The sequence below is a fragment of the Anolis sagrei genome, chromosome 1 (assembly GCF_037176765.1).
Source record: "Anolis sagrei isolate rAnoSag1 chromosome 1, rAnoSag1.mat, whole genome shotgun sequence".
Classification (NCBI taxonomy): Eukaryota; Metazoa; Chordata; class Lepidosauria; order Squamata; family Dactyloidae; genus Anolis; species Anolis sagrei.
The window spans coordinates 217412414-217436013 of NC_090021.1; the positions used below are offsets into that span (position 1 = coordinate 217412414).

Sequence of the window (23600 nt, forward strand, 5' to 3'; positions counted from 1 at the left end):
GACATCTATTCTCCAAAGCTTCTCCCTTTAAATACACAATACTCTCCGCTTTCTTACACAAAAAGAAAGAAATTATTCTGAATCATGAGAAATTACAAAGAATTATTTCTGTTTGCAAACTGTTCATGAAGTAATGCCCAGTTTTAACTTTTCACTGATAGCATTTTAAATAATAAAAACATGAATTGGAAACATTTCATCGTATCTCAGTAAACATTGTAGACTAAGGAACAACTTGTGATTTTCAACTTTGCTTTTCCAGTAGAGAACATGTATAATTTCCTATTCCCATTCATTCCTTGCTCATGCCTTGGAGTGCATTTTTAGGGATGAGTACACAAGTGTTTTCCAACATCCACTGGAGCAATGATTTCCCCCTTTATCTTGGGAGACAGGAGTTCTGTGGAAGGAGGGATGCTCATGCTATTTTGCATTCAGCGATCATTCCTACATTTTCTGCCTCACAACAAAAGAAATGATGAAAGGTAATGAAAAAGTTGATTGTATCAAGTGCCAAGGCACCAGGTTTCTTGGGACAGACAGGAAATTGAAGTCAAGGCATTCCATAGATTATGTCTGCAGCCATAACAAAGGAGAAGTGAATCCAAGCCTTAGTTCTACTGTGCCTAATACATATAGCATTTTACTTAGCAGTAATTGCAAATATAATGAGAATTACTACTCTTCCTTCTTTTTTTTAATCAACCTAATTTTGGAAGACCTAAGGCCCACCTCTTTTCTTTCATTTAGCCTGGCAATTGCTTTTCTGTTATTTATACTTTATGGAAATCAGGAACTTCACTTGCATCTAAATCTGTCTCTTACAAAATTAGTGTTACTCTTGAGAAGCTAGAAGGGATTTATCTAGAAAAATGTACCATGATTTCTAGGATGATCAAGACAACTTTGTCATATTGACAGGCAGGGATAACAGCAATGGTAAAAAAAAAAAAAAAAACAATAAAAGGAGAGACAATAAAAGACAACTTTAAGGAAAAAATCACTTTAACACGTTTTGATTGAAATGGAGGGTAATCTTCCAGTTGTGGTATCTTTGTTTCTTTACTATTGTTTTTAAAGTGGTATGTTTTAAAGGCTATATTTCAAAGGAAGGAAGCGATGAAAACACCTGCGTTTTCCTTGCCTATGAAAATTCTTACACAATTAATGGAGCTAACTTGAAGGTATGCGCATACACACAAACACAGCTTGCAATCCAGTCTAAACACAAATGTGCTGATGCTGTTATTCCCTTTAAGAGGAAACTTGGCCCAGACAGAGCCTTATACCCCAGGTTTTCTGTTTATCCCAGATTATCTGGCAGTGTGGACTCATATAATACAGTTTAAAGCAGAAAACCTGGGATCAGATCCTGGGATATTAGGCCTGCCTGGAAGGGCCCTCTGCCTGGATTGCAAAATAACTGGCATAGAAACAAAGCCACTGAGGATGCATCTATACTATCAAATTATTGCAGTTTGGCACCACTTGGACAGCCATAGGGCTCAATGCTATGGCATCTTTCACAAGGAAGGCTACAGATCTTGAAAAAATGAAACTCTTGTGATTCCATATAATCACGCCGGAGGACGTTAACCGTAGAGTTGCACTGGAGAATCTAGGGATTTCAAGAAAGAACATTTTGATGAAATCCATGAATAATCAAATGCAAAACTCTAATGTAGAGGGCTAACTGTAAATCTCTGTTGGAGCAGAGAGAAGAGCAACAACTTAAAAAAAATCTTTTTATTTTTGCAAGGGAAAGTTTAGGTAAAGGGATTAAGGTGTTTGGGGAATGGGAGAGGAAACTACTAGAATGGGAAGAGGGGTAAGAAGGGTAGCCCTAAGGGTAAGAATAAAAACAAACCAACATTTTTAGCACCTAGTTATACTGTAAACTGACAGTTGAAGGCCTTTTGGAGAGGGGTAGGGAAAGCAAAAGGAAGAAAGAAAAAGAAAAAAATGGGAAAAAACAAAGAAAAGCTTTTAACAATGAAAAATTGGAATAAAAGTAAAAATGAAAAAAATGGGAAAATGTAAAAATAAAGATAACAGTTCTTATTGTTTGACTTTCAAGTTTTTTCTATCAGGGTTATTAGTCTCTTAGTTATTTGTAAATATTCTCTCCGTCATCCAGTGTTTGCTTCATTTTCTTATGTTTTCAAAAAGTTATTTAATAAAGTCCAGTCTGTTTGGCATTTGGGTTTGCCTTGGTGTCCTTTCAAAAAATAGGTTAGTCTGTCCATGTTCATTATATCTAATATCTTTAATTTCCACTCTTCTTCTGTTGGGTTATCTTTGGTCTTCCATTTCCTAGCGTACATGATTCTGGCTGCAGTAGTCATGCAATTAAATAAGATGTTGTGATTCTTGTCCATTTACGCATCTAATATCCCTATAGGTAATACTCGGGTTTCATTTCAAATTTTATATTTAAATTTTTGTGTGGTTTCATTAACCCTTTTCCAGTAGGTTCTAGCAATTTTGCATCCCCACCACATATGGAAAAAAGTTCCTGTTTGAGTTTTACATTTCCAACAACTCTCCTTAACATCTTTATAGCATTTGGCCAATTTTTGTGGTATAATGTACCGCTGGAGCAACAACTTGATTAGACCCATTCAGCTGAAGGGAACCGAGTTAGTGAAGGGCATAGGCAACAAGTACCATTGGTTCCAGTGGCTCCATTGACACTGGATTTAGCTTCCTATCTTTATCCTAAGAACAACATTTCATTATTTATATTCCAGCCATGAAGTTGTCAAGATACAATTGTCATCCTTCAAATACCCACTGGCACCTATAATATGTTAAGGAGCAAAGTTAGCTTACATCATTATTATGCTGAGGGTTACAAAGAAAAGATGCTATTCTCTAGCTGCATTTGTGTGAAATGTTAATGTGTCATCAATAAGTTGCTGGCAGCAAAAGGCCTTCAACTGTCAGTTTACAGTATAACTAGGTGCTAAAAATGTTGGTTTGTTTTTTGGTATCTTCTATATAGCAAATGCCGCATAGTATGGAGACCTCTAGAGTAGAATTGCTGAGTGGTAAATTTAGATGTATGCAAGCCTTATAGGACCCCCTGGTGGTGCAGTGGGTTAAACTGCTGAGCTGCTGAACTTGCTAACCAAAAGGTTGGCGGTTCGAATCTGGGGAGCGGGATGATCTCCCGCTGTTAGCCCCAGCTTCTGCCAACCTAGCAGTTTGGAAACAAATTTGAGTAGATCAATAGGTACCACTTCTGCTGACCACATGACCTTGAAGGCACCCCCCCCCCCTCCCCAAGTTAGACATGACTAGACTTATTGTCTGGGGAAAACTTTACCTTAACTTTAATCCCCATAGATTTAGGGATGATACCTAACTGAATCTATCAGGGTCTCTAAATTTAATTCATAATTTCTAATGTGGTAGAATATAGCATTGGATACTGCTTTTAACACTGTTAAGCACTGCTATTAAAATAATTGCTGTAGTTCACTGTTATGTTGGCAGCTCAGTAAAAGCCAAATAAGATGCTGTATTTCAGTTAGGTGGATCTACCACATCTTAATGCATTGAAGGCGGGCACTTCTGTCATTTATGTCCGATCACAGACTGTTAAAATCCACTGTATCTTTAATGTGGACAAGGCACACTTGTAAACATTGTCTCATTAAAAATAGGAACCATTTGTATTGTTCTAGCTTCTCTCTTTGCATCCACTCTTGATTTCCCAACTGCATGAACCTATAACCAACATCCTTAGTGGATTTCTGCTGCTGTTTAGGATTCTTCTCTCCTTTGCTTTGTTTCTTGTGCATTGTCCAAATCTGCTTTATAGGATTTTTCAACTGAAAATAGATCTGGGCAGGGATTAAATCAAGGTGTTTAAAGTCATTGATCTAAATCAATCATGAAGAAATACTCATTTAAATCGATTTAAATTTAACACATTTACAGCGAGGTGGCTTTTGCATAATGGGGAAGACTTCATCAGTAAAATGTATTAAATTTCCCACTCTGTAGAGTTTACAACTCTGAGAATACTATAGTTTGCATTACTTTTAAATAATTATTTTTATTCATTTAAGACTCTGCAAGTAGCTTCTGGTGCGAGATAATTGGCTGTATGCAAGGACATTGCCCAGGGGGCGCCCGGATGTTTGATGTTTTACCATCCTTGTGGGAGGCTTCTCTCATGTCCCTCCATGGGGAGCTGGAGCTGACAGGGGGAGCTCAACATGTTCCCTCCAAATTTGAACTGCTGACCTTTCTGTCAGCAGTTCTGCAAGTACAAGGGTTTAATGCAGTTTCTCAAGTCGCTCCTGATTTGGAAACAATTCTTTAGGCATTTGTAGTACATAATATGCCCATTACCTTTGTCAAGCTGTAGATGCATTTCTACATTCCTTATAAAACAACTTCAAGATGGCTTTGAGTTATGGTGATAATATCACAGGGCTTTCTTGGCAAGTTTTATTGAAAGTAGTGGTTGCCTTCTTCTAAGGCTGAGAAAGAGTGACTTTCCCAGAGTTTTATATCACTGAGCAAGGAATCAAACCAGCAAAATAATACACCACAATGACCCTCATCATTACCTCAGATGTGTTAAAAAGTAAATTATATACAAATGGAACACCACTTGGGTTTAAATCCAATTTTTAGAACGGGAACTAGGAAAGTAAACACTTTGGTAAATTTCATAAATTTCACAGAGTTAAGGGGAAAGATCAGTAGTCCTTGACTGGCAAAAATGATGTGGCCACCATGAATATTTCACACATCTAAGGTGAAACCATTTGAGAACTGTAAGACTCATTCAGAATTCTTCAAGTAGAGGAAGTAGAGGAGGAGCTTCCGGTTCCGGTATGGTGGCTGGCGGCAAACGCTGTACTGCTCAGCCAAAAATCCTAATCTGGGGGAATCCGGAGCCCCCCCCCTGTTTCAACATCTTTAACCGGGGGGACAGAAAACCCCAGGCCTCAAGCCCCCGATAGAGGGGCAGAAGATCGGGAAAGAGGCCGTGTAAGCGAGAAATCGGGGAGACAGAGACAGAGACGAAGGCAGAGAAGAAGAAGAAACACCCGCCGCCATCTTACCGCGGCCTTCTTGCTCACCGCGGCCTTCTTGCTTCGCAGCGGAGATCTGGGGCTGGGACTGCCACCGTCGCTGCTGTTTGGCCCCTGCCCCCCCCCGCCGCCACGGTGGATGGTAAGAGGATCGGCGGGGAGCCATTTGAGCCGCCGGGTCGCTGAAGGAGGGCGGCGTTGAAAGAGGGACGCCTGGCTGCAGCTGGGCTATCGGCATCCATCGCGGCCGAGAGCCACCTGGCTGGAAGGGGGGCCGAGTGCTGCCTGGCCTCCCTGGGACGCCAAACCGCCGCCGCCGCCGCCGCTGCCGCTGCGCGGCCAGGCCTCCCTGGGCCGCTGGACCACCGCCGCCGCGGCCGCCACCGAGTGCTGCTGGCGGGAAGGGGGGCCGAGTGTTGCCTGACCCCCCCTGGGACGCCAAACCGCCGCCGCCGCCGCCGCCGAGCGCTGCCCGGCCTCCCTGGGCCGCTGGACCACCGCTACCGCCGCCGCTGCCGCCGCCGAGTGCTGCTGGCCGGAGGGGAGGCCGAATACTGCCTGGCCCCCTGGGCCGCCAAGCCACCGCCGCCACCGCCACCGTCGAGGGCTGCTGGCTGGAGGGGAGGCCGAGTGCTGCCTGGCCTCCCTGGGCCGCCAAACCGCCGCCGCCGAGTGTTGCCTGGTCGGAAGGGGGGCCGAGTGCTGCCTGGCCTCCCTGGGCCGCCAGACCATCGCCGCCGCCGCAGCAGATAGCCGGAACGGAGCGGGAAGCCGGATGGCGAGCCGCCGCTGAGCTGCTGCTGCCAGACCGCTACCGGCCGCTGGGTGGGGGGGCTGGGCGCTCCCTGGCCTCCGCAACCGCGGTCGGTGGATAGCCATCAACGGGCTGCTGCAGGGCTGCTGCTGGGCTGCTGGACCGCCGGCCCGCTCTTTCAGCAGACGAGCTCGCCCCCTCCCTCCATCTCAGGCGAGTTTCCTCTCTGAGCTTGCAGTTTCCACCGAGCCTTCCATCACCGACCGAGGCCGCCCCACTTTTCCATCTTCGGGCGAGCCCACCTGCCGGCACAGAGGCTGGGATCCCGTGCTGCCTGCCCTTGGTCTGGTCATTGTTGACCAGGGGTGCTGGGACATCGAGCCGTTCTACCTTTTGGGCCAATTCGATCTCACTGAGTGTCGCCCGAGCCTGGCCACAGCCACGGCTGCGTAGCCAATCCATCTTGTGGAGCCCGCCTTGTGGATCTTGTGTAGACCATTCTGTGTAGACCGCTGTGGACCCTGTGTAGATCTTTATGCTGGTTTCTCCGCTGCTATTTTACTGAGCAAGAGTGTGCTTGACCATCTGTGCTGCCCCACCCCCGAGTTATCAACTCCGGAAGCCTATCCGCTGGTTTCAAACCGTCCAGAGTCATACTGGGGTCATAGCAATACTTAACGAACTACCATCACTATCGCCCATAAGGGGTTAGTCATAGATCATCAACTAGCACTTTCCTGGTAGCTATCATTGCCATCTGTTATTATTGTGATAAGAACATATTAGAGCACTTAGGCGCCTGCCATCCGCTGCTAGACTGCACCAGCACTTTCGCCCCTTCCCTGTCCCTCTGTGCCGCACTTTATATCACTAGTAGAGCACTTTAGATCTAGCACTTATTAATGTGCCTTGAATGTGTGTTGCTGCTAAGTAATTTACGTTCATTTATACTCTCCAACAGTCTGCTCCTGAAAGCAAAGCACTTTAAGAACTGATCTGTGGAAGCAGTCGGAACATCGATTATCATCTGTATTGCTGCTACCCATGTGGTCCCCTGCCCCCCTTTGTGTATTGTTTCTATTGCTTTGGTGTAGCGGAGGGGGCAGAAGAGAAGGTGGCCTGGAGCCGGTGATTGAGGGTGTGGTGGGGAGGGGGGAGGGGGGGGAGGGGGGTGGCTGGCAAGAACCAATAAATCTAATAACAAACGTAGACTGCGGCATGGAGGGGGGGAGGTGTTCCACTAGCCGAGGGGCCCCCATAGAGGTCGTGGTGGGAAGGAGGAGATGCGGGAGAAGGAGACCCCGAATTCGGCCTAATTCGGACCGCTTTTCCAAATTAACTATTCCCAATAGGTCTCCTAAGGTACCTTGGTGTAACCAGGTGAGCGGGCCCTCCGGCTTGAAGGTGGTGTTGTTGAACGCCAGGTCTGTCAACGGAAAGACATCTTGGATCCAGGATTTAATCCTGGAGGAGCGGGCAGACCTGGCGTGCATCACGGAGACCTGGTTGGATGAAGCGGGGGGCGTAAATCTCTCCCAGCTTTGTCCTCCAGGTTTCTCCGTGCAACACCAACCAAGAGCCGGAGGACGGGGAGGCGGGGTCGCAGTGGTCTATAGAGAGACCATCCATCTAACCAGGAGCCCCATCCCGCAGACCACAAACTTTGAATCGGTCTACCTGAGGGTGGGAGACCGGGACAGAATAGGGATTCTGCTAGTGTACCGTCCACCTCGCTGCACTACAGTCTCCCTACCTGAGCTAGCGGGGGTGGTCTCGAGCCTGGCGGTGGAGTCCCAACGGCTCCTTGTGCTGGGGGACTTCAACATCCACGCCGAGGCAGCCCTCACAGGTGCGGCTCAGGACTTCATGTCCGCCATGGCAACCATGGGGCTGTCCCAACAAATAACTGGCCCCACCCACAGTGCTGGACACACATTGGACTTGGTTTTCTGCCAGGGATGGGAGCAGGGTGGCGGTGTGGAGGAGTTGTCCATCTCTCCGTTGCCATGGACCGACCATTTCCTGATTAGATTTAGGCTCACTGCGCCCCCTAACCTCTGCAAGGGTGGAGGACCCATTAAGATGGTCCGCCCCAGGAGACTAATGGATCCGGCTGGATTCCTGACGGCTCTTGGGGAGTTTCCCGCCACCGCGGTAGGTGATCATGTCGAGGCCTTGGTCGCTCTCTGGAATGGGGAGATGACCAGGGCTATTGACATGATCGCTCCGGAACGTCCCCTCTCAAGTAACCGAGCTAAACCAGCCCCTTGGTTTACTGAGGAGCTGGCAGCGATGAAGCGAAGGAAGAGGGTTCTAGAGAGCGTGTGGCGCTCGGACCCAAGCGAGCCAAACCGAACACGGTTTGTGTCCTTTTTGAGGACATATGCCGCGGCAATAAAGGCTGCAAAGAAAACTTTCTTTGCAGCCACTATTGCGTCTGCAAAAAACCGTCCGGCGGAGTTGTTCCGAGTTGTCAGAGGTCTTTTAACTCCCCCTATCTCAGGTGGGAGCCCTGACAACTCGGCAGCGCGCTGTGAAGCATTTGCTCGGTTCTTCGCAGACAAAGTCGCTTTGATCCGCTCTGGGCTGGATGCCACATTAGATGCAGTCTCTGTGGATGTGACACAAGCACCTGCTTGTCCGATTTTGTTGGATTCTTTTCAGTTTGTGAAACCCGAGGATGTGGACAAGATACTTGGAGGAATGAGACCCACCACGTCCATCCTAGACCCCTGCCCATCCTGGCTTCTAAAGGAGGCCAGAGGGGGATTGGCCGAGTGGGTAACGGTGGTGGTTAATGCCTCCCTTCGGGAAGGCAAGATTCCAGCGAGCCTAAAACAGGCTATTATAAAGCCGCTGTTGAAGAAACCATCACTTGACCCCACTAAATTGGACAACTTTCGGCCTGTTTCCAATCTTCCCTTCTTGGGCAAAGTCATGGAAAGCGTGGTGGCCTCACAACTCCAGGTATTCTTGAGAGACACGGATTATCTGGATCCGGCACAGTCTGGCTTCAGACCGGGACATGGTACCGAGACGGTCTTGGTCGCCTTAGTGGATGATCTGCGCCGGGAGCTAGACAGGGGGAGTGTGTCCCTGTTGGTGCTCCTGGACCTCTCAGCGGCCTTCGATACCGTCGACCACGGTATTCTTCTGGGGCGCCTTGCAGAGATGGGTCTCGGGGGCACTGCTCTGCAGTGGCTCCGGTCATTTCTGGAGGGTCGCACTCAGAAGGTGTTACTGGGGGACTCCTGTTCAACGCCACAGCCGTTGACTTGTGGCGTTCCTCAGGGTTCCATCTTGTCCCCCTTGCTGTTTAACATCTACATGAAGCCGCTGGGTGAGATCATCCGGAGTTTCGGGGTGCGGTGTCACCTGTACGCAGATGACGTCCAACTCTGTCACTCCTTCCCACCTGCTACTAAGGAGGCCGTCGAAGTCCTGAACCGGTGCCTGGCCGCTGTAATGGTCTGGATGAGGGTGAACAAACTGAAACTAAATCCAGACAAGACAGAGGTACTCCTGGTCAGTCGCAAGGCCGAACAGGGTATAGGGTTACAGCCTGTGCTGGACGGGGTCGCACTCCCCTTGAAGGCGCAGGTTCGCAGCTTGGGTGTGACCCTGGACTCATCGCTGAGCCTGGAGCCTCAGGTTTCAGCGGTGACCAGGGGAGCATTTGCACAGCTTCGGCTCGTGCGCCAGCTGCGCCCGTATCTTGGGAAGTCTGACTTGGCCACGGTGGTACACGCTTTGGTCACATCCCGCCTCGACTACTGTAACGCTCTCTACGTGGGGCTGCCCTTGAAGACGGCCCGGAAGCTTCAGCTAGTCCAACGCGCGGCAGCCATGTTGTTAACGGGAGCAGGACACAGAGAGCGTACAACGCCCCTGCTGTCCCAGCTCCACTGGCTGCCGATTCGCTACCGGGCCCAATTTAAGGTGCTGGTGTTATCCTACAAAGCCCTAAACGGTTCCGGCCCAAAATACCTTGCAGACCGCATCTCGGCCTACGAGCCCACGAGGGCCTTGAGATCATCCGGGGAGGCCCTTCTCTCGGTCCCGCCTGCCTCACAGGCACGTCTGGCGGGGACGAGGGAGCGGGCCTTCTCGGTGGTGGCCCCCCGGCTGTGGAACACCCTCCCTGCTGAAGTTAGACAGGCGCCCTCCTTGATGGCCTTTCGTAGGGGCCTGAAGACATGGCTCTTCGAGCAGGCCTTCAATTGAGTGTTCTGAAATGACATAGGAATGAACTAGGATTATGAATTTTGGCTATGACCCCAGGACCTGACGAAGCGGATTTTTAGCATAAGTATATGTTATGTTGTATTTGTCTGGTTTGTATTGTCATTATCACTGTACACTGTCTTTTTGTTGTTGTTCACCGCCCCGAGTCGCCCCCGGGCTGAGAGGGGCGGTCAATAAATGCAATAAATAAATAAATAAATAAATAAGTCATCCTGTTTTCCAGGCTTGCAGTGTTAAGAGATGCCTCTGCACATCCCGATATTCCCTCTTACATCCCAGAGTTTCTCAGGTATAGGAAGAGACAGTATCATCCATCCTGGTGACTGATAGTTGCTTTTTGCTGACACTTAGCCTCTTTGAAGCAGCTACCCTCCTACATACTAAAAGGTTCATTATCCATTGCGAAGTTTGCACAAAGGCTGAAAAATCAATGGTGAAAACACAGCTAGCTCTCTACAAATGGTACATCTGAGACGAGACAAAGGTGCATGAAATGCATCTAAATTTCTCACTTCAGTGGAAGTGTGAATAATTCTGTTTGTTTCTTGATAGTCGGGTTATTGAACAAAGTTGAGGATGGGCAACCGACATTAGTCAGGCCTGAACAGTTTCAATACCTTTTCCTAGTTCTTGCCCATTGTATTGGAGCAAGTCCTGCAGTGCCATTTCATCTAATTTTCCTGTAACACTAAAATTACGTTGCGTATATTTTGATCTTTGACAGAAACATTACCCAGGTGGAGAAATAAGACACAAAGAAAAATGCTTCAGGCTCAGGAGTTGTTACAACCTTGCCATAATAAAATCAAGATACTACCTTTGAACCAAAAATGTAGTTAAAGAAATGGGTGGGAAGTATATAAAAATTTATGGTGAATCAGCAAGCGAGACCATATAGTGCCACAATGAGGTGGAGAAAGAAGGGTCCCAATGGAGTGTACAGTAAAGTACAATTAGCTTAAAATTCCCTTTTTTTCTTATAGTCAGCATCTTTGCCCACCTAATTTGAAATCCAGTACACTAGTAACTCTCCTACAGCTCAGTTGTGGTGAGAACATGGTCCAAAACAGGACATGAGAATAGCCACAAGGGGAAGTAAAAACAGATCATCCCTCCAATGAATCTCCCCTTTGGTCCACCAAATTTCTTCAAAATGTTGTGTTCGACAGTAAACTGCAAATAAATCTGTGAGAAGTGCTGACTCGGCTAGTTCACATGGCATTGTAGTTTCCATTTGGTATCATTTGGCCCTTGGAGCAAAAAATGTAACTGTTTATGTGAAACAATGGGAAAAATCAGATCTTTATGATTTTTGTCAAGCAAATGTATTATGAACCTCTGGTGGCGCAATGGGTTAAACCCTTGCATAGGCAGGACTCCTGACTGACAGGTCCTCTGTCTGAATCCGAGGAGAGCGGGTTGAGCTCCCTCTGTCAGCTTTAGCTCCCCACGTGGGGACATGAGAGAAGTCTCCCACAAGGATGGTAAAACATCAAACATCTGGGCATCCCCTGGGCTATCTCCTTGCAGATGGCCAATTCCCTCACACAAGAGGCGACTTGCAGTTTCTCAAGTCACTCCAGACACAGAAAAAAAAATTATGAACCCCATTCCTACCCATTAAAAAAACAGTCTCACTGCCAGCTTCTGAAGCAACACTGATTGTATTAAGAGTTTTCTTTTCTTAAATCCATCTACCACAGGTTCCTAAACTGGAATACACTGCCAATTTTCTTCAGCTCATCTGTACAAGTTTCCCTTTGAACTTAAAGGCATTTAAAGTTCTGAATGTAGCTTATTGTGAAGGAACTGCTATACAGGCTTCTAGATGCTCAAATTCTAATTCAGAAGGAAAAGAGGCAAAATTCAATTTTGGTGCTCATAATTTTTGGACAAAATATTCAGTTTTTTATTGTCTGAAAATTTTCCCCAATTAATGCTGAAGACATGAAACAAAGTGATCATAAAGTATCTTGTTTCTCATGAATCAGATACTGGCGGAGAGGTCTTTAAAATCCTTTGTAATGACAAACTGTTGGAAAAGTTTGAGCTTTTTGTACAATGTGTCTTGAATTTTTTTTTACAGTTTAAGACATTATACACATTTTTCAAACCATATGTATTTTTCCTGAAATGTTAACTAGTGCAAAGTTTCGGTGAAATATAAAAGAATGTCACTCTGGTGTGTCTATCTCTCATATGTATACATGTATGTATGTATGATGTTTATAACACATAAGAAATCATATAAGGTAACATTGCTCAAAGGAATTCTTTCTTTAAAACAAATCACTTTAGTTACTGCATGGATCAAACTGCAAAAATATGCAGAAAATTATACATTCAATTTTACAAATGAATCATTGTCTGATGTCCTTCAAGAACTCCTGGCTTTCAGTTTGGATAGAAGAATTTCATTTTTGCGGCATTCCTGTTAACAGAAACAAACAGTGAAAAACAATGTTGTCTATGTTACAAAATGATACTAACAGCATAAACATTTGTATTACTACAGAGCAGGCATGGGCAAACTTCGGCCCTCCCGGTGTTCCTACTAGCTGTTAGGAATTGTGGGAGCTGAAGTCCAAAACGCCTGGAGGGCCAAAGATTGCCCATGCCTGCTTTAGGGACATAACCCTCATTGAGTGTAATGCAGACTGAATACCCCCCCCCCTCCCCACACACACACCCAGGCCATACCAAAGCAGTTACTATCCTCCTAACTCAAGATTGTGAAATTTAATGTTGGTGGACATGAAAAGAGATTTAAAGATGGGCTTAAAGCCAACCTTAAAAACTGTGGCATAGACAACAAGAATTGGGAAGCTCTGACCCTTGAGCGCTCTAACTGGAGGTTAGCTGTGACCAGCAGTGCTGCAGAATTCGAAGAGGCACGAATGGAAAACAAAAGAAATGTGCCAAGAGGAAGACGCATCACGCCAACCTTGAATGGGACTGCCTTCGACCTGGAAACTGATGTCCTCACTGTGAGAGAACATGTGGATCAAGAATAGGGCTCCACAGCCACCTGCGGACCCACTGCCAAGACACTACATTTGGAGCACTATCAGCCTCGGGCTACGAGGGGTTGCTTAAGTAGTAAAGTACACATACCCAGGTCATACCTACCACTTTCAACAATTAAGTGTTTCTATCAATTTACAACATACCTAAATGCTCAAAATGTAGGAAGAGGGAGGAATGAGGGCACTTCTCAAAATCCTGCCTATTAAACTATCAGGCACAATGTGGAGGATGGCATAATATTTGGAACAGAATCTCTCCATTAGAATAGAACAGCTTTATTATCATGATAGTATCGCACAATTAAATTAAATGCCTTCCCCAGCACACATGACCAAAACAACACACCTGTCCCTCCACACCCCAACCATCACCACACAGCCCCATTATTAATTAGAAGAACTCTATTAATAATAGAATCCAAATGTTCTACCATCTCCAGACTCCTATGCCCTCTTCTCCCTTTTACCTCTTTAAATTCTTTCACTGTTTTAAAGTAAAGCCTCTGTTTCTCTAGTAACTCCAGATATTCGTCATTTAATTGGTCCCTCCTCATTTTGTTTTCTTGCTTCTTCTTTTCCATCTGTTGAAAAAGAAAACCCAAGAGTCAAGATATTATTGCAGTACAGTTACCTCCAAATATCTCAGATAGGATCACAAATTACTTTCTCAAAGGGACAAAATGTGAATGGCAAGCAGCTAAACGAGAAATTTGACAGAATATTTGACAATGAAAATATTTAGGAAAAGGATTGCACATGTGATTTAGCAAGAGAACATGTGGGTGATGCACACCAAAACATCTGTTTCCAGGTATGAGAATGCACATGTGAATTACTTCTAACATACTTGTTATGTAGGTAGGCAACTACTTATTGCTGTATTCAGTAGATTACTGTAATATTCACATAGATTCATAGTAACTTGGCATTTCTTCTTGTAAACCTTTTAAGAGGGGTCATGCCTGGATGGTTTTTGGGCGGGAGACCCCTTCCTCTTGGAGCAAATACCAGATTTTACATTAATAAACAAACGAGCTCTTTAAGGGTCTGATTCAATATGAACCAGCTTTAATTGCAGCATCTCCTGGTAGGTTTATGAAAGATTTCTCTTTGGAAGTATGGCCAGCCAGTTGTTCTAACAATCTAGTCCTATTTGAATGGCCAGAATCTTGTGTTACGTTCATATTGTGCAAAAGTAAAAGGAACAAAAAGCATCTACAAGGTCAGTGGTTCTTAACCTGTGGTCTGTAGACCATCAGTGGTCTGCAAGAACAAAAATATGGTCCCGGCCTCACCATTACTACAGTGTTGCCTCCAAACCACACAGCAACAAGAGAGACTGGTCTCGTGAAACCCTCTTATAGTGCCGAGGCAACAGGGATGTCAGGAGGGGGAGAGGCTGACTACACACAAAAGATTACTACTACCACATCAGCTCTAGATCATTAAATATGGTTTTCTGTGGGCAAGCAGATGGCAACAACTGGATGACATATGGTCTGTATCAGAAACTATTGCTGATGTGGTTTATCCATTGCAATGTTCTGAATCATCACCCCAAATAACCAAACTGAATCTAAAGTTGACCAAAAATTGATTTGTAACCCTTTTGGTACTAATGTTGGGAGAGTGGTCCCTGGTCAAAAAAAAGGTTGGGAACCACTGTACTAGATGATCAATAATCAATAAAAATAGTTTATTGTACAGGCCCAAGGTCATGACAAAAAGCACCACATGAGCACGATAGTACCCTCAGAGTATAGGCACCAAAGATGCTAAACAGAAACCATAATTTACTACCACAGCAAAAACAATGGAAGTTAATAATAATTAAAGTACATTTTAGGAGAGGATCCAGTTAACCCTTAGAGTCTCCTTGGCAGTTGATAGCAATTTTATCTAACACTGTCTTTCTGATCTTTTTTGCAGAGCAAGCAAAAAGGCCTACTTTGTAAGTTACATGGTCATTTTTGTCACTCAGCAGAAACTGCACTGTTTCTGTAATGATGATCAATAAAACTGAACATTATTCTACAAATTTATGGACAGTATTGAAGTGTTTAAATAAACTTTATCAACCTCCCTCCCCCCTGAACCTTCCTCCTTTTTATGCAAAGAGAAAACATGAAATTAGATTATTATTATTATTATTATTATTATTATTATTATTGTTAACTTTATTTATACCCGGTCTTGTTCCTCGTAGGGACTCAAGGTGGCTAACTAACCTTCATCCGATTCTGTTTAATCCCTTCTACAATCTGCTCCATCTGCCGGAGAAACTGATCTCGAGCACCAGAAGAAGCCATGGCTCTGAAAGAATGGGCACCAAAAGAGAACACTAAGCAAGGAAGAAACATTCACACGTGAAGTTTTTAAGCTGCAATGGATACCTTGGAGATCAAATTTTGCTTGCAAATGACTGACAGACATAGACCAAAATGATGGGCGCTGGAGGCAGGGGAAGATGGAGAGCATTAGATTTAACCAGTGTCTTTTCCTTCTTCAATTAACAGTTTAACGAGGTTACTAAGGGAAGGAAAGATTCCCATCTACTCTCCTGTGCAATTATCTGCCAAGTCTACCCGTTATTTAAGAAACAGCTCATTAAACATTGGAAATCTTGGTCGATAATGAACAGACTTTCCAGATGATTTCTAGGATGCAGGTTGCCCTCCTTAAAACATAGGTGTTAGAATTAACTAGCAACACTACCCTATACATTCAAAAACTAGTCCTGCTCCCTTCAATGAAGTAAACTTCTAAATATGTTTACATAGGCCTCTATGTTGAAGCAATGTTTGGGTCCTTGAGAAAGATGCCCCCAAGTTTAGAGAAGGTTAGTTTCTGAGACAAGAAGAGATGGTGTCCCCCAAAAAGTCAAAAGGCAGAATGCATGCATTTCAAATTTGGACTCAGCGAGTCCAAATTTTGAGCAAAGTCTATTTATATTTAATTCAGACTTGCCTTTGTGTACCAAACACAGAACTGAAAACTGCAAGCAGCATGATAATGTCACCGTGCTACGAAGTGGGGGGGGGGGGGGGGGGAGGAAAAAATTACATAAATAATTTAAGAGCCAAGAATGTCATTCATAGTACAAAATACTTGGCTTATATAACAGTATTTTAAATTCACACACAACACAGTATTTTAAATTCACACAACTGTTTCCTAAAGACATAAAGAAGTGACATGGCTAAGCTGTGACGTAAGGATAGACGCTTCATAGAAAAAGAGAAAAACAACTTACTGTTGGAAATTGTCATGAATTGAATTCAACAAGTTAACCTGTAAAATAAAGAAGAATTGATTGTTACATACTTTCCTTTGTAAAAATATAAAATTCTTCAAGTTTTAGTACTTGTTAAGGAACCTGGCTAATACACATGACTATACATAGTTTGCATTACTAAGGTATTCATTGCTTTAGGACTGGTATAAAATGACTCCTCCGAAAGTTTTCAAGGTTATATTGATTTCTTTTTTTTCTAGTGTTTGATAACATAGTCACACTTATTTACCATCATCAAATTGCAATGAAAAAGAGTCACTTATTAGATCGGTTTTCTAAAAGTATCCAAAAACCACTGGGTGGCATTGATTAGGAAATGATAGCCAAATTTATACTGCAACATAATCTAAGAATGTATGTCTACTAACTTTTTTCTTTTCAAGACACAAGATTTAAGAATTCTACTGAATATTTATACAGAATGCATTTGTAGAACAATAAGTGCAGTTTTTTCCCATTTAATCAAACAGCTTGAAAAACTCAAAAAGCTCAAAGCAAACATAATACAGTAGATTCTCAGTTAACCAGTACTCAAGCAACTGGAACTGTCAAACAACCAGCAAAAAAGTCAATGGAATAATAATTTAAATTGTTTAAAAGTTGTTTGTATAACACAGTAAAACTGTATTCCATTAGGTTTGTCTTTCCTTTTAATTACAGTATTTCAATATTAATATCAAGTCAATACAGAATTTATGGTATGCTGTAGTATGGGGCAGACCCCCTGGTGGCTCAGTTGATTAAACCACTGAGCTGCTGAATTTGCTGACCGAAAGGTTGGCAGTTTGAATCGGGGAGCATGGTGAGCTCCCACTATTGGGTCCAGCTTTTGTCAACCTAGCAGTTCAGAAACATGCAAATGTGAGTAGATCAATAGGTACTGCTTCTATGGGAAGGTAACAGCGCTCCATGCAGTCATGCTGGCCACATGACCTTGGAGGTGTCTATGGACAATGCTGGCTCATCAGCTTAGAAATGGAAATGAACACCACTCCCCAGAGTCAGACACAACTAGATTCATGTCAGGGGAAAACTTTACCTTTAGTATGGGGCATAGTATTAGTTACTTTAGGCACATCTACTGAGATGCAGATTTGAGTACAATGGGACTTGCTTCAAGGTAAACAGATAGCCACTTTGAGTCTCCTTTGTGGAGACAGAAAAATGGGATATGTTAATAAAAATAATAATATAAAGAGCTAGCATAATATTTTCCGTGTTGGTCTAGCACTTGGGGAGACCAGGATTCAGATCCCTGCTCAGCTGTCAACAACAAACATGTAGCAAGCTATAACATCAGAAAGATTTGCTTTAGGTTCAAACTCAGATACTGGAAAAGCAGCTCACCTCTTTTTCCAAATATACCTTCTTATCATCCAGGGTATTATACAGGGTAAAGAACTGCTTCGTTTCCTTGTGAGTGGTTGATACTGCAAACAGTTGAGCACAGCAACTTATTTTTATAGTATTACTATATTTATATTTATACATACACATACATCACAGAACACAGCAAATGTAAACAGCTTATTCTAAATGAATGTGATTCCTGGTTTGTAAACGACTGAAATAAAAATATTTCTGGGCTGGAATGTTGACTGAAAACCAGATTAATTGAGGATCTGACAAATTTTGAGAGCAAAATCTTTATTCACTACAACAGAAACTTGTCTGCTACAATTAAGGTTACAGGTACAGTATCCTTCTTTTTTGAAAACTGGCTCATTCATCAACACTACTTCTTACCAAGTAATGTCCTGTGTATACCCTTTGGCTTTCACAATGTCAAAATCTAATCTCAAAAAATGGTATTTTGATTTTAGAACTGATATCCTACCCGTTCCACGGGTAATTTACAATACAACTTGATATCAATATTATTAAAGGAACTGAATAATGAAATGAATCAGCCAACTTGAACATTGTAATACGAGTAGAGAGCTAGCTAGCCCTCCAGATGTTGGTGGCCTGAAACTCCCATTGGCTGGGTTGGCTAGGGTCACTGGGAGTTGCATTCCAACATCTAAATGGCCAAATGGTTCAACACCAAACATGAAATCCTGTCCTTAAAAGACTCATTATATTTGGGATGGAAAACCTGGAGCTGGACTGCATGCTCACAAAACTGCATTCTTCACAAAACTAGCTATGATATTGGTGAGATGTGGATTACGACTAAAAACCTATAATTCATAGAGTTATGCATTCAGGGTAAACCTTGACCTGTTTCATGTCCTGGCTTTCAGTTGGGGCCCTCGATCCATTTTTTTGGGAGCCTCCCGAAATCAGGACGGCAGATATCTGTTTTCAGTTTGGGGCGCCGAAAGATCTGTTTTCTATTGGACCATTGGGGGGAGGGGTCCCACCCAGGCTCCCCTTCCTGGCATGTGCTTTAAGGAGGCTCTTACCTGATGTTTAGAGGAGGCGCTTGGCTGCAGGCAGTGGCAGGTGCACACACTTTCTGGGCCGGCATGCCATGCCACACAAGCACTCTCCTTCTGGCATGGCGTGCAGGCCCAGAAAATAAGTGTGCCTGCCAGTGTATATAGCCGAACGCTCTTACTCTAGAGTAAGAGGCACTCAGCTGCAGGTATTGGCAGGCACACGTGCCCTGCACGTCATGTCACACACACACTTTCCAAGGCAAGGAGGCAAGGCAAGTTTTGGGAGGTGCTCAACTGCAGGTGAAAGCAGGCTTGGATTGTCTCCAGCTTACTTTTGTGTCGAGCTTATTTTCATGTGCGGAGGATGCTTCCTCTTTCGTGTTCCCGAAAAAATGGAAGAAACGAAAGAAACAAATTCCGCGCACTACTCTAATAATTTACAACTCTTATTTCTCCCAGCATTGGATTTTATTTATATTCCACCCTTCTTTTGTGAACTATGGACAAAGAAATCTTGACTTAAATATAATAGGTAAGAACCAGGTTTTCTAGGTACGCATAATGATTTTTGACTTGTCTCCCCACATATAGGTCCTAGTCCTGCTCTTCTTGTAGAATCATTCCTGAGATTTGGGGGAGCCCCTGGGCTGGCAATCTGTGTGAATGGGGGACAAAGGGCAAACATCCTTCAGTTGTAGGGAAGTAATGAATGAGCCTCCTTGGATCCCAGCCAAAACACAGCAAATGCAATTTTTGTCAAGACTCTTTGAAGTTTTCAACCTGTTATAAAAATGTTAAAGCAGGGGAAAATACACTCCCAAGCACTCAGACAACCTACAAGAGCCAGTAATATATCTTAACATAAAATCAACATGCTGTGAATTGTAGCCCTCATAAATTTATTGGAGGCGACAGAATCTCTGCTTGTAAAGCAAAAAGGGTTATTCTAAATGATTTGCAATGCTCGTTTAGCATAGATCAGGTGGAGGGGGGGAAAGCTAGAATCCTCCTAAATCATCAATTCACTACATTAAGCATGGCTAGGGTTGTGATACGGTGGTGGTTCCAGTCTAAAGAGAGGTAATACACTTTCTGACACAGAGCACTCTTTACAGCCATTAAAGGGACTGAAAAACCCAAAGAGGCAGAATGATAAAGCTCATATATTATTCTTCTTTTGGCTGCCAATGCAGCATCAGCATGTGCATGCAAGTGCATACCCACAGATTTGAGGGGGGGGGGGGTCAATAAAAAAGGACCAATTACTACTGTATACAACAACAACTAACAAAATGTTCAGGCTGGAATGATGGGCATTCAAACAAATGTTGTGATTTTTTAAAAAAAATGACAACCAAGATTTTGAAATATTGCATTCTCTCATTTGAGCCTACTCAGATTCTGAAAGGTCAATGTTCTGAGAGGGACTTTTCTCAGTGGCTGTTTCTCAGGATGCATCTACACCTGGAAATAAAGCAGTTTGACACCACTTTCACTACCATGGCTTAATGCTAGGGAATTCTGTGACTGGCAGTTTTACAATGTTATTAGTCTCCCCTTTTAAAGAGTGCTGGTGCCACATTAAGCTACAATTCCCATTAAGCTATAGCACTGAGTCATAGCAGTTAAAGTGGTGTCAAACTGCATTAATTCTCCAGATTCTGGAATTCTCTTCCAAAAAAGGCTAGGATGGTCCTCCCTCTCTTGATTTCTATAAAGACCTTTGAAGTCTGGACTTCTGTGAAAGGCATTTTAACATGGCTGAAGGGACTTTTCATAGTGCTTTTGACCTGTTACATGCTAGTCAATATCCCTTCTCATTTGCAAGGATCAGAAACACAGGATCTCCATAAAAGTGGAAAAACCACAAATATAAATGTCACCGTTTTTTTTAAGTCTGAGAGAACCTTTCTCGAGGCATTTGGAGATCCTGCAGGACTATTCTGTAGTCAGCTTGTTATCAAAATTATTACTGCTTGTTTTTAGGACCTTTCAAACACATGCAATTTTTTTAAAAAAAATCTTTAGATTCCCATGGCTTTTTTTAGGTCTATATCCCACTTTTTCAACCTATTACTTTTACTCATGGGAAACTGATAGAAACTTGTATAATGAAGAGAAACAAACTGGTAGGAAGTGGACTAAGGTATGTGGGCAAAGGAGAGAAAAAATATGCCCAGAAATATGAAATTAAAACTGCTATAGTAATGCAATTTATGCTCTACAAATGATAAGTGGTTTTACACTCCAAAATATTTGACACACTGACTTGAAATAAGCAAAGTTTTGAATCCCCAAAATGTAAGCCAGGTGGACAACATAAGGCTCTGCAGATATTTCGGACTTCCAAATTTCAGAAATCTACTGCCTGCATGACTAATTGTAAGGTGGTATGGGAATTCTAGTTCAAAACCATCTGGAAGGCCAATGCTTCTCCACTTTCAACTTAAGGCTTTAAGACAAATCCAAACAACTTTCCACACTTCATGATTTTAAAAATTCATGCTCATAGCCAACAATTCCTGTATACCTTGGTAACAGCTACTTAAACTTTTCCGCTTGCCACCCCTTTGGGCCTGATAATTTTTTTGCAGGATAGAGATAGATATAAAAATCAAACATTCACTGATAACAAAATCAGCATCTGCAAAGTTTGCTGAACAAGCTGGCTTTCCTTTTTATGAAGCTGATGCATCTTTTGCAGAGTCCACTGTAAACGCTGCATGACAAGATTTACGTAAATGTCTAAACCAGCCACAAAGTGATGTTCATAAAACTTTTACTATTGCCAAATTTTTCAGAATCCCAACTTTCATCTAAGGGGACCCAATTTGAGGTCAGGACCAACAGTTTACGAGACAGCAACATAGGTGTCAAAAACGTTAAAGGGTTTGCATTTCAAGTCTCCATAGGCAACAACCAACCCTTCGAATTGTACTCGGAAAGAAACATTAAACAGTAAAGCTGTTTCAACTCAAGGGCAGGATTATGCATTCCTTGTAGCCAATCACAGCCTCTTGGATCCACTATGGTTTCCAAAAAATGTTCCAATACTCACTCTACATAGACTACGTTGCAGTAATCCAAATAGGATGCAATCAAAGTTTGTGGCACCATGGCCAGATCTGTTTTCAAGGTATGAACAAGTTAGCTTTACAAAACAGTTCCTAAATATAGACTATGTATCTAAAGGCCCTTTCACACAGGCCCTATATCCCAGATCAGTTTTCTGTTTATCCCAGATTATCTGGTAGTGGAGACTCATATAATCAGGTCTAAAACAGAAAACCTGGGATATAGGGCCTATCTGGAAGGGCCTTAGGTAGCATAACCTACTGAAAGCACATTCAAAATTATTCTAAAGCATCACACTTTTGAACTGCAAGGGAATGTAGAGGCATTTGATGTGAATGGCAAAGAGCCATCAATACAGTGCCATTAGCAAGGTGCAGTCGTCATGCTCCACAGCTTTATAGTGCTTAGCGGTGAGGAATATACTCCTGTCTGATATACATACCCTGACCGTAAAGTTCAATAAATCTCTTCTGGTACTGTGTTAACTCAGCTCTACTGGGTACCTCATCAATCTTGCGTTGTAAAATAGCTATTTCTCTATTGCGTCGGGCCTAAAGAGAGTTAAAAACAAAACAAAAACATTTTAAAACAAAAATTAGACATTAAAAACACCTTGGTAATTAAATCAATAGCTATAATGTACACATTTCCCCTCTGGTACAAAAGGTAACAATTTCCTGTTCCTGGTTGGAAATGATATTTAATGTTTTGAAACATTCATTACAACAAAAGCTGACATTCGCACATTAACCAAAATTACATTGTACAGCGAGCCCCTTTCCCAACTCTAACTCACCAGAAGTAGTCTGATCTTCTGCAATTTTTCTCTCTCAGTTTTGTATTGCTGGTCTATAATTTTTGTAGGTTCCTAATATTGGAGATATTAAAAGAACACTTCAATTCCTGATCCATGCCTATGAACTAAAACCCCAATAAAAACAAATTATTACAATAGTTTTCTATCTTCATGTTAAATTTCTGTGTTTTGCTTATGTTTTCCTTTGAAATAATTTTTTTAAGGAAAAAAATGAAACAATCACAAGACCGATGCAATATAATTCTGTAAACTATCACTGCTGCTTCTTCTCCAAATCAGAATTTAAAATCAAGGTCTGAAGAGGTGTAATTCTGGACTGGATCATGGCAATACTGCAACAAATGGCAGTTACTGCTGAACAAGAAAACGAAAAGGGAAGTGGTTTATAAGCAGAGAAAACAGGAACCTTGGATGCATGTTTGAACTGAGCAATGTTCTTGAAGGACTCATGCATTGGTCTCTGAATTTTTTATTCATGTCTCCAGAGTTTCATGAAACAGTTGAAAGATCCTCATGCAGCAATTCACAATCCTGGCCGGATAGAAGTGTTTGAGCAGTCACTTTCAGAATCCTGGTCAGTGGTTATGGGTCTGGCAGATCTGGGAAGTGAAGCCCAACACCTGGGGATCCATGTTTAAGAACCAATGTCCCAGTGCAGACGTACCGCATAGTTAGGTTGCTGTGAGTTTTCCAGGGAGTATGGCTATGTTCCAGAAGAATTCTCTCCTGATGTTTCACTCACATCTATGGCAGGCATCCTCAGAGGTTGTGAGGTTTGTTGGAAACTAGGCAAGTGGGGTTTATATATCTGTGGAATGTCTAGGGTGGGAGAAAGAACTCTTGACTCTTTGTGGCAAGTGTGAATGTTGCAATTGATCACCTTGATTAGCACTGAATGGCTTTGCAGCTTCAAGACTTGGCTGGTTGCTGCCTGGGGGATATATTAACCC

General features: G+C 43.2%; 1 protein-coding gene across 2 annotated transcripts in view; it reads right to left on the bottom strand.

The window, feature by feature from the left end:
* Positions 1–11923: 11923 nt before the first annotated feature.
* The window catches only part of CCDC93 (coiled-coil domain containing 93), a 42302-nt gene continuing 30625 nt past the window's right edge, over positions 11924–23600 (bottom strand). For both annotated transcript variants that reach the window (XM_060775673.2, XM_067473111.1), the window contains exons 17-23: positions 22630–22701; positions 22276–22384; positions 17722–17804; positions 16333–16370; positions 15308–15392; positions 13547–13660; positions 11924–12484 (exon numbers count right to left, since the gene is read on the bottom strand). In XM_060775673.2, the coding sequence (XP_060631656.2) occupies positions 12431–12484; positions 13547–13660; positions 15308–15392; positions 16333–16370; positions 17722–17804; positions 22276–22384; positions 22630–22701 (555 nt within the window). In that variant the 3' untranslated portion in view covers positions 11924–12430. The remainder of the gene's footprint in view (positions 12485–13546; positions 13661–15307; positions 15393–16332; positions 16371–17721; positions 17805–22275; positions 22385–22629; positions 22702–23600) is intronic.